This window comes from Alternaria burnsii, assembly GCF_013036055.1.
Source record: "Alternaria burnsii strain CBS107.38 chromosome Unknown 750, whole genome shotgun sequence".
Classification (NCBI taxonomy): Eukaryota; Fungi; Ascomycota; class Dothideomycetes; order Pleosporales; family Pleosporaceae; genus Alternaria; species Alternaria burnsii.
This window is the reverse complement of record NW_024066108.1, coordinates 1153684-1164752: the sequence shown is the minus strand read 5'-3', so window position 1 is coordinate 1164752 and position 11069 is coordinate 1153684. Positions and strand designations below refer to the sequence as shown.

Sequence of the window (11069 nt, the reverse complement as noted above, 5' to 3'; positions counted from 1 at the left end):
ACAAGAGACGGCAAACCCCCATGATCTCCATCTTACACATAACCATCAGCAAGACCCTTAATTATCCACTCTTCTCATCTCACTTTTTCGTCCCATGTCGTCAAAATTCCATGTTGAGGAACATGGACATCGTCAGCCACCAGTCGGTCATGAGCGGGCGATCCCTGCATAACGGCCATGCGCCAGTGGACTTATTGCATCATTGAACGCCACCATGGCCTCGATCTCGCCTCTGAGCAGCGAAGAGCCGCGACGCGCGACAGGCAAGCCATCTCGGGGCCCCCACTAATCAGGCGTGCTTTTGTCTGCCCTGCGGTCAAAGATATAGCGATCTATGGCGTGCGAGGGGCGCGGAGATGGATCCGCGTGGGCTTAACACGAGCGACAGGCACGAGAGAGTCTAGCCCTTTGGCTCCCTGGCACTGGCCTGCACCTTCCTCGTGGGTCTCGCGCGTGCAAGTACAGTGGTTATCGGGTTTTAAGGTTGCGCCTGCCTCCTGTTTCCGCCGCGTTTGACGGATTGGCTGCTAGACGATCGACAAACACTACCACAGACGATTCAATTGCCATCCAGTACTACAACAAGAGTCGCCTTTATCGCCCAAGATGCTGGAGAAGCAGCAGCAGCAGCATGCGCTGCGGGACGAGGGCAGAGACGCTGTGCCGAGGCTACCTGTCTCCCTGTCGGGTGAGATTAACGCTGCTACACGGTACGCTTCTCTTCCTACCTAACCATGGCCCTGGAGTGAGAGCAGGATGCTAATACCACTCGTCCAGATCTCTCCACACAAATCTCAACCGTCTCATAACCTCGCGCCTTCCGCTTGCGCTCCCGCCGTACACTTCCGACCCCACATTCTACGCAACTGGCCTGCTACACTTTGCGCACATCTTCCTGACTTTTGAGTCACTGTGGGCTGATCTGTTGCGCGACCATGCTCCAAACTCGCATACCGCCTCCCCGCACCCCGCAGTCGATTCCGAGACCGCCTCTCCGCCATTCTCGCCACTGCTCTCGTATCTCCTCGTAAACCCATACGACTCACCTTCGCTCTTCACATCAACCTTGGGTGCGCCGACTGCGCCCTCTCCACAACTTGCGGCCTTTCTGCAAGCGCTGCGACCGCGAGGGTTAATCCGGTCATCACGACTAAAGAGAGATCTCGAGTATCTCCTAGGCGTCCACCCCACGGACCTCGAGGTTCTGCTAGCCAAATATCCCGGAGACAAGGTCGCCGACTTCTGCACGCACATCCGAAAGAGCGTCAACGAGAAGCCTTGGACACTTGTCAGCTATGCCTGGTGTTTCTACATGGCCGTCTTCTCTGGGGGCCGCTGGATACGAAGCGTGCTCTACAAGGCACCACCAGGCTTCTGGCCTGAACAAGATAGTGAGCGCACGACATTAGAAGAACGCGGTTTGTCATTCTGGCATTTCTTCGGTCCCCATGACGGAGAAGATATCAAGGCAGAATTCAAGTCGCAATTACTCGCTGCGGAGACTCTCTTTACACCGGACGAGCGCGTCGATATCATTGAGGAAGCAAAGAATATCTTCCGCCTCTGCGCTACACTGGTAGATGAGCTGGACGAGTCCATCGGCACCGATATGGCGCAGTTTGTTGCGACACCCGCAGTTCATCCCGAGCCCAAGGCTTCGACCGAAAAAGCGATCCTCATCGATACCAACGTCACAGTTGTCCAAAACATGACCAAGTCCAGTGACCTGTTCAAGACATTTCTCAGGAGGCCAGAAGTCACGGGTACCCTTGTCGCTATTGGCTGCCTAGCCGTGGTCACGCTGTTCAAGTTGCAGTGAGACAAGGTGACATGCGCCTGACATAACGACTGATTTTCTTTTTGCTTTCATCACATGCTCATGAGCTTTGCTTTCCATGATTAGCGCTAATGTCTTTAACTGACACGGTGCGGTCTCTGACGGGTAGGAACGAGGCGTCACGACTGCTTCTACTTCTATTTTTTTCTCTTCATAGCATACGGCATTCTTTGGAGTTTAGTTATCATTGGCGGGCCAGGATGAGCCTGTCATCCGGTGGAGTTCTTTCCTACTTGACTTTGTTCGGCGGTTTATTTGAGGTCATCTCAAACGATCAGTGCATGGTAATATGGCGTGCGATACCCCCTGTAGCAGTTCGTAGGATACATGCTTTAGTTTCGTTTCACTGTCAGCTTGAAGACGTCACCTGTAATGAAATACTTGCACATTGTAGTCACATCACGCATAGTGGCTTGCGTTGTTAAGGAGAGACGGTTTGTATTAGGTTTCTTTAGAGAGATTCAAGAAGTACATCGATCATGTTGCCTGTCGCTGACTTTGCGCTCTGCTAGAAGAAAAAGAAAGACAACTTGGCGGTCGTTACATGTTTCTGGATCTTTGGGTATGCCAGAAAGGGAATGACGAAAGAAACAACCTTCTCTTTCAGGTCAGACGGCTGTGCTGTACCGCTAGCTCTTTGGTTTTGGCTGCTTGCAGGATCCGTCGCTCTTTTTACCATGAGCGCATTCGCACTTTCCGTCCTTGCATGTTTCTCCCTTCTCAACTTTGCACTTGGTCTCGCATTTTCCACAGTTCTTGTTGTCCTTCTTAAAGTCGGGTTTATCTCCTTTAGGACACTTACAACCTCCGTCCTTGCATACCTCTCCAGCCGTTTTGTCGCATGTCTTTCCGCATGATCCACAGTTGTAAGGATCCTCCTTGAAGTCCTTCGAGGGCTTGCAGATTCCCTTGCACTCATAGGTCCCATAAGGGCATTCGCATTTCCCGTTCTTACACGTCTTCCCACCCTCGCACTTGTTTCCACATGAAGAGCAGTCCGAATCCGTACCAAGTTTCTTGCATTTCCAATCTTTTTCGCAGAATACGGGCTTTTCGGCAGGGCATTCGCACTTGCCGTTCTTGCATGTCTTCCCACCCTCGCACTTGTTTCCGCAAGTTCCGCAGTTGTAGTTATCCTCCTTGAAGTCCTTCCAGGGCTTGCATTTATCGCCGCAGAACACGGGCTTGTCGGCAGGGCACTTGCACTCCCCATGCTCGCATATCTCTCCTTTCTTGCACATCTTGCCGCACTTGCCGCAATTGTCAACGTCCTTCGTAAAGTCGGCTTTCTTTCCGTCAGGGCATTTGCATCCACCACCCATGCACTTTTCTCCTTTGTCGACGTAGCACTTGTCTCCGCATCCTGAGCAGTCTGTATCCGTGCCAAATTTCTTGCACTCTCCGTTGCAATCTTTTGGTTTTTCATAAGGGCATTGACATTCCTTGTTCTGGCACTTCTTTCCTCCCTTACACTTCTGGCGCCATAGTGTCAGTATACAAAACACTTGTTCTGTGGCACACACTTACTTCTATGCACTTGCCACCGCATGGCTCCTTGGTAAGCGGTGTTTTAGCCGCAGGGCCGCACTCATAGCAAGGTCCCTTCTGCTTGATGGACTGCAAGATGCAATCTACCCCGAAAAGCGGGGTGTTGGCTCCACACCAGCTTGAACAGATCGTAGTTCGTTTTGCTTGTGACTCGGGGATTGCAACGACAGAGCAAGCTGTATCGAAGACGGTCAGTAAGAATTGCTAGACTGATTTTCTGTTGCATCTGGAGCACTGACCGAGAAGGAGTAGAGTGAATACACTGAGTCTAGGCATCTTGAATCAAGTTTGATGAGGATGGAAGTCTGTTATGATGGCACTTCTCTGCGTGCTCAAATCCATAACGCGAGATTCTCTCTTTATTTATGCGTTCGCCATGCGGTTCAGAAAGAGGAGTCGAGATCCAGTATTGTCTTGGAGGTCTTGTCAATAAGCCATCTTCAGCTCCAGAATTGCTGGCCTGCAGTACCACATCGTCATTATGTCGAATCCGTCGGTCATGGCATCCGCATTTCAGTGGGTTGAGTCTGATCCATCTCTTTATGATTGGCAGGCAATTCGACGCCTCCAATATCAGCGAAGAGTTGTCGAGCGCACTAGGTCCGAGGTACAGTTGGAAACGTAATTAGAAACGTCGAGTTCGGGTCGCGGGAAGTGGCCAAGAGCCTTCTATACTAGCCACGTCCATCTGGGTATGAAGGTTGGAATCTCGCGACACTGACGATCGGCGAGAAAGGCGCTTTACATAGCGCTAATGCAATGCAGATCAGGTTCGAAGCAGTTCGTAAGTTTGTAGTAAAGTCTCCGCTACAAGCCGAACCCCGCATCCAAGATATGTGGCTGACATCTTAGTAGCAGCTAGAGCTGAAGCTGAAAAAGAAGACCTATGATATTTGCAAGATGTTCGTATAGCTAGAGCTTACACATAGTCACTATTCTTTCGGTCCCGGATATTGCATCGTGCGGAACCTAAACCCCGCAGTGATCTTGACCACATTAGACTTTCCTTTTGCCGTTCCAGCTACATATCAGGACGGCAACATCTTGGCGTTCACAGATATGACAGGAACAGTCAAGCCAGCGATGTTTCTGCCAACCGCAAGATCGACCAAGCTGTATTGCCAAGCAATGCGAGCAGCGCATAAGCCCTAACCTCTATCATTTTGTCTTGGCTCAGTCGAAATCCACCATGAGCTACCTTAGATCTATGGCTAGCTTGCAGACACGCTTGAGTCCAGCCCAGCCTGCATTCCTTGAGAATAAAGATATGCCTTTCGGTCTGCTGGAGGCCTGAGGCCTGTAGTGTAATCCTCGCCTGGATTCCCACTGGCCTGAATTTTGCATATCGTGATACCAAGTTATCTAGACTCTGAGCCACCTCACGCGTGGTGGAATATATTCCAACGAAAGGATGTGTTTTATTCATTCTATACAACGAGATATAAGGAGATACAGACATGATGGCTGATTTTGACATATTTTCAAGGAAACAAAGCAAAGTACACAGTCATCGTTACAGTTTTTTTTTCATGTTTGATCAGGACAACGTTCGTATGCTTGCCGCCTCTTTTTTTACACGTGTTTTTGTAGCGTTGTGGTTCGACAGAGAAACGAAAAACAAAACAAAGGAAATCTACCCGTCGTGACTAAATGACGGCGAGCTTACAGCTCGGGTGCTGCTTGGTTCGTCTCATACTGATTTTTCGGCCTTAGTGCGGATTCAAACACCTAGGTAATTTTCAATTCTCATAGCGAAAGACCCATCCGTGCCATGGACTTTGCGCAGGTGGCTCCGTAGGTCGGCACCGCGGAAGTAGCCTTGCCCTTTGACGCGATCGCAGCCTGGTTGCGGGCAGGAAAACTGGGATTCGTCATGCTCAGTGCGCATGTGGTTGATCCATTCTTTCGACGATGAGAAGGCATTCTCAGTAGAGGACCAGTGTGCTTCGGCTGGCTTTGACTTTGTGCAATATACTTTTGGGCACCACTTGCGCTCGACCATGATAGGGGCGCAATCTTCACCGATATGGTGGTAGTTCCGAACATGCTGGGTGAGATGGTCTTTGCGTTTGAAGCCATTCTTTCCTCTGTATTTCTTGCAATATTTGCAAGAGAAACGCCTGACGTCCTTTTGATGAGTTCGTTGATGTCTGTCGTATGTATCCGATCGGAAAAATCCCTTCTCGCAGCCCTCTTGCTTGCAGACGAAAGCAGCGTGGCTAAGTTTGGAAGCATGTGACTCTAATTCCCATATAGTCATGAACACTTCCTGACACTGACCGCATGAATTTATGTCACGATGCATAGTCTGCATATGATGTTTGCCATCTTGTGCCACGACATAGCGAAATCCACAGTTATACATGCCACACAGCTTTTGGACATGATGCGGCTGTGACTGGGGTGCTGCAAAGCTAGCAGGCCTAACCTCGACGGCCTGGCCTACCGTAGAAGAAGAACTCAACACATTACCAAGAGCGTTACTATAAGGCCATTTAGTCTCGAATCGCTTATCGCTATTGAATGACCAACCTTTCAATATAGCCAATCTCAGGGACCGAGGTACTTGAGTAGCTAGTTATATCTTGAAGTGCAGGATTGTTCCGGGAGAACTCAAAATCTCCACGAGGGGCTGACATTCGCTGGTTGGGCCAGTTCACATAAAGTTCGGGAGGAATGTAGTTGTTTGGAACGATATGGTCCTGGACCCCTGTATGCCAGTCGAAGGTGTTCGGTGTTGTGATCCAGCTTCGAGGGACATAGTACGCTTGCTCCGTAGACCAACCATCTAACCAAAGTGGGAGCCTGCGGAAAGCACCCTTTTTGTTAGCAGAGTGTAAAAAAAAAACTCACCCGAAGTCCTGGAACTGGAAGTCGTCCATGATTGGCAAGGCAGAAGAAGGCTGCGTGCGTCTAACCGAAAACGTCGAGGCGAAGTAAGCCACAAGTGTCGATGCGTTGGCATTCGTAAAGCAGCGTAGGAAGGCTGAGGTAGTGTTGGTACGGATATTGCAAGATTTTGGTGAGAGAAATGAGCAGGATGCTTCGATAATACATACTTGCAGCCGGCTAAGCCCCTCGCTGCTTTAAGCTGGGAGTGGAAAAGGGCAAGAGGTATCATCTAGTGCATCTTGGCTGAGTGTTCAGTTACGTAGAGCCTGAATAATTGGCTGAGAGGCGCGCAAGGGCCATGGCCCTTTTTTGGTGCGAAGGATGGACGTAGTGGGGGCCAAGAACTGAACGCATACCTACGGGCAAACCACCCGCAGGCTGATGGTTGCGAGACATACGCTGATGGTACAGCCATGGAAGTTCTGCTCTAATGAGCTGATGGATATCAACAGGCGAGCAAGGATATTGGCCATGTTCTTAGGATGTAAGAAGTTAGTGACTTGTTTCGCACAAAGCAAAGTACACGTGCAAAACATTTGCGCAGTGATATGTGGAGAAACCGGCTAATGAGGTGTAATTTAGAACCTGCTATGCTTGTGCTGTAGGCTAACTTGATGGAGCATTCACTGCTAGGAAAACGATCGGCCAGAATATAACGATAAGTATCACAAGAGCTTATGCAGATCGGGATATCTAAGTCGCATGACACATGTACTCATACAACCCATAATCGAATGCGAAACCCATTGAGCACCATGGCAACGCTTTCCTTGTGGTGAAATGGTACTGAAGCAATCTGACCGACCCTAGAAAGCTGAAGGTGACAATAGATCGGACGACTGCGGCCCCCTCAACCGTCTTGGTTCGTTATTCTCTCACTGCATGGTCTGGCGCAAATGGGTCGAAAGGTACCACAATCTGCTTCTTCCCAAACGCCTTCTTCAATCCTTCTTTCATCCTCTCCCACCTAGTCATTCCTTTCCTCTTAGCGTGCTCGAAGGTCATATAACTCTTATTGATTTCCTTTAGCCTCGTCGCCTCTTCCTTTTCAAATTGCTCAGCGCGCTCTCGTAGCCCATTGATAACGTGCTGACGAAGCCGATAGTTGGCAAACGTCGTGTCGTGCTCTGGATGCAAGGCGAGTATCTCTGGGATCTTGGAAATAGCAAGACCAGATTCGTTGATTCGATGATAGAGGAAGGATTCAAGGTCTTCGGGGCACCAGGAGGGCTGCGCTGGGATGCCGACAAAGGTTGCGCGAATAGCGCGGACAATACCAAAGTCGGTTATCTCGCCAGCTTCGTATTGTTTGAGCAGGTTGCAAATGAGCTGACCGCGGTGTAAGAGGCGGATCTCGCGGTGTGTCCACTCGCGCTTGTAGTCTGTCAGGTTTGGAGGGAGGAGCCAATTCTCCTGCGTGATCTTGTAAGCTTCATAGAAGTCGTTGAATCTGCTGCGAGCATTGGGAAAGAAGTATCCTTTCCAAAACTTCTGATCGTAGACTGCGGCTTCGACTAGGATGCGAAGGTAGTGGTATAGCTCATGCTGACCCTCACCGTTCGCCTGACGATATGGAAACGATGAGACACCTCGACTAGCCTGCCGAGGAATGTCGAAGATGGCAGCCGCAGTGGTATTGCGCCGATGAGCGTGTTTGTTTCTCGAGTCTTGAACATAATGTACACCCTGCTCAAACTCTTCTAAAGATACGGCGACAGCAGCAATGGACTTGGCCTGTGCTTTTGTAAGGATGCCTTCTTCACCAAGGCCATTCATAAAGATCTCAAAGTGCTCTGGCTTCAGTATGTGTCTACGGTCCTCGGGGAAGAGCTGTGCGACGATCATCTCGTGATCCTCGCTGTTCATAAGTCGACGCTCGACGAGCTCAGCGTTGTTGACTACGGCATTGTATCGTATGATCCAGTTACGCTCAACAGAGCCTTTGGGCATTTCGCTCGCACGGATACTTATACCGTTGACGTTGAAGGTGGCATCAGGTATATCGCCATCAGCGTGGCGGGCTTGAAGATGAAAGTGGGCATTGATCTGATCCATGATGTCGATGTTGGTAGGACAGCCATCCGCTGCAAAGAAGGTGAGATCTTTTATGGCTTTGCGTCGACGTAGAGCCTCAATTTCCTGGTTTGCGGTTCTTAGGCTGGTTCGACGGTGGGTGGACGGAGAGAGACTACTCGGGAGACGAGCTATATTATGACCATCCCTGACACCGTTCTTCTTTAGAACGATTCCTGAAGGCTTTGGAAGTTCGCTGGTATCCGCCCGTGGCATAATGGCGGCATGGCGCTGCGCCAGCAGCTTTTCTGCTGCTCGCCTATCCGCCAAAGCGGCTTCTAATTCATCGGCGTAGGCATCAGAACTGTTGTGAGTCGACTCGACGACCACTGGCTGGGAAGTTGTTCGAACTATCGGGCGACTGTCGGCGCTCGTGTCCATGTCGTTTGGAAAGCCGGGGTCCGCCTGAGTCTTGATGCCAGGTCCAGCAGGATGGGTTACAGACTTGGTCAGTGGTGTAATAGAGGTGACGCTGACATGCCTTTTGTTGGATATCGTCGTTTCAGAATGCGCGCTTGTAGGTGGTGTGAATGGGCTTGTGGGTGGAGTGCTCGAAGGAACCCTGTTTGAAAGCCTAGTGGTGTTGTTCGCCGTCGAAGGTGGAGGAGGAGTCGAAGTAGCATACTTTGCAATATTAGTATCTGTCATAATGAGAAATGGTTATCAGTACCGACCGTCTTCTGCTTAGGCGACTGGAAACGGTAGAGTCTTTTAGAAGTAGAGCTAGATGTAGCTAGTGCAGGCATAGAAGTCCTGCTTGGGATATAAAGATCAGAGCTTGGTGGGACACTGTTATTACGGCGATGGTAGCCGAAAACCTTCTGGAAGCCAGCCATAAGGCGCGTGGAGTCGTCGCGCTTGTGATGCATCTTGGGGGCGCTGTTACTCCTACTTGTACCGGTGTTGCTATTCATGCCACTGCTGTGGTCGTTTTCAGCCAGATCGTTATCGTGGCTCCGGCGGGATGACTTAGCTGACAGGAAGGTCTTGAAGTTAGCCATGGGCCGGTGTTAGAATTTTCCGGGATGTCGCTGAGATTATCTTAGAGCTAAATGATGAGTTGCCGTTGTTAGTCAAGTGGTAGCTTGTGTGGGCGATGTCGTCAAGCGCAGTGTGGAAACGGGTAAGTTGTAAACAACGCCAAGCATTTGTAACTCGATTCAAGACCTCGAGAAATCGCGGGGCGTTGTGGCGAAAACTGAAGGTGAAAGTGAATTCAAAACGGCCCGAGAATTGCCTCGATAGAGCGTTGTGGCCGGGTCTCAGATACCAACAAGGTAGAGGTGCATCAGCGAGCCGTCTGAGAAGATGACATAGCTCCGTCTACACGCGGATACCCAAGATAGAGGTGATGGTTTGCGTGAGACTTTACCTGCTATTGGTACTCGTTTCACACATACAATGCTCACGACATGTATATATGAGCCGACAATCATCCTCACCTCGGGGCTTCGTGAAGAATGAAGGAAGGGCACAGAGGCAAAGACAGTCATGCAGATGGACACAGTGAGAACTACTGCCTGACATGAAGTTGACTTGGAAGTGAAACACACGGGCGGTTTAAGGATAGGTATGACTTGAAAGATGAAAACAAAAAACTCGCCCAAACTCCCTGCTTGCCGAAGACTGATATGCGTAGACCAGGAAGACGATGACGACCCAATACACTTGCGCAAATCTTACTGCGTCCGTGCTAGAATGGATGTTCCGACAGGACCGTATATCCCGGATAGCTTGTTTATACAAACCTCTTGAGCACCATGAACAGTAGCGCGACCACTACTCCGTAGATACAAGTGTCAATCCAAGCCAGGTCTGGACTGCGTTGGGCAACCTGTTGAGGCGGTGGCGCGGTTGTTGTCCTTGTAGGTCTCACTATGGGCACTGTAGGAGCTGGTCGCGATGGGGCTATAACTGGAGCTGCAGGCGCAGGCTCTGAGGGCGATGCAGACGATGCGGCCTCAGCAGAACTCTCTACTGCCCGCTGCTTACCCTTATCCACCTTCTTATCCTCTCCTTGCTTGCCTAGCTCGTCGCGATAAGCTAGTCTCAGCTCCTCAGGAACTTCCTCGTCCTTCCTCTTGCCTTCCTTCTCCTCGATCTCCTTGACAAGCTCCTCCCTCTCCTGCATAATCTCGGCGTTGCTCTTGGCACAGCCAGCGCATTTCCATGCCCCGCTGTCTTTGGCCATGCGCTCACGTGCGTCTCTGCTGCATTCGATGCCGCCGAGCTGTCCCTTCGCGTCTGTGTCCATGAAGCTTCTTATCGCAACAAGAGCTGTGCGCACACCCCATGCTGGTTGCCATGTCTCTTCGTGATGGCCTGATATGCTTAGGCAGATTTCGCGATTGACTTCGAAGCGTCCAGTGGGCGTGAGGAAGCGGAACGACGGCGGGCGGAGAGGATACGTGGATGGGAGAACTATGCGACCGTGGTAGATGCCGCCGGCATAGGGCGATGGCTCGGGCGGGCCGCGGATGGTAAAGTGCCACTCGAAGAGGTTGGTTTCTAGAGGTTCGGCATGGTAGTCGGAGGAGGGCGACGTAGAGAGTTCTGAAGCTTCCTTTACTGCGACACGTCAGCTACGCATCACCAGGCACCATCTAGGCTCGCATACATATCCGCTTGATAGTCGGGTTCTTGGTGTTGAACTGCCCGCGGGTGGACATGGTCGCGGCGGTTGTAGCTTGAGAGCACGGGGTATGTACAAGATCTCTAT

The 11069-nt window shown here is 50.7% G+C and overlaps 3 protein-coding genes across 3 annotated transcripts; 1 reads left to right on the top strand and 2 right to left on the bottom strand.

Annotated features, from left to right (window-relative positions):
- Positions 1-177: 177 nt before the first annotated feature.
- On the top strand, positions 178-1819 carry GT037_001794 (heme oxygenase-like protein; the record flags this gene model as incomplete). The annotated part of the gene is made up of 3 exons (XM_038926841.1): positions 178-366; positions 532-710; positions 778-1819. The coding sequence occupies 3 exons, from the start codon at positions 178-180 to the stop codon at positions 1817-1819; spliced, it is 1410 nt and encodes a 469-aa protein (XP_038790133.1).
- A 647-nt stretch (positions 1820-2466) lies between these two features.
- Positions 2467-3661, bottom strand: GT037_001793 (uncharacterized protein; the record flags this gene model as incomplete). The annotated part of the gene is made up of 3 exons (XM_038926840.1): positions 2467-3312; positions 3365-3561; positions 3625-3661. The coding sequence occupies 3 exons, from the start codon at positions 3659-3661 to the stop codon at positions 2467-2469; spliced, it is 1080 nt and encodes a 359-aa protein (XP_038790132.1).
- Positions 3662-5105: 1444 nt separating this feature from the next.
- GT037_001792 (uncharacterized protein) lies at positions 5106-11019 on the bottom strand (the record flags this gene model as incomplete). Its single annotated transcript, XM_038926839.1, has 8 exons — positions 5106-5868; positions 5918-6190; positions 6239-6371; positions 6634-6712; positions 7157-8974; positions 9025-9271; positions 10099-10918; positions 10968-11019. 8 exons carry the CDS (start codon positions 11017-11019, stop codon positions 5106-5108), a joined length of 4185 nt encoding a protein of 1394 aa, XP_038790131.1.
- Positions 11020-11069: the final 50 nt, after the last annotated feature.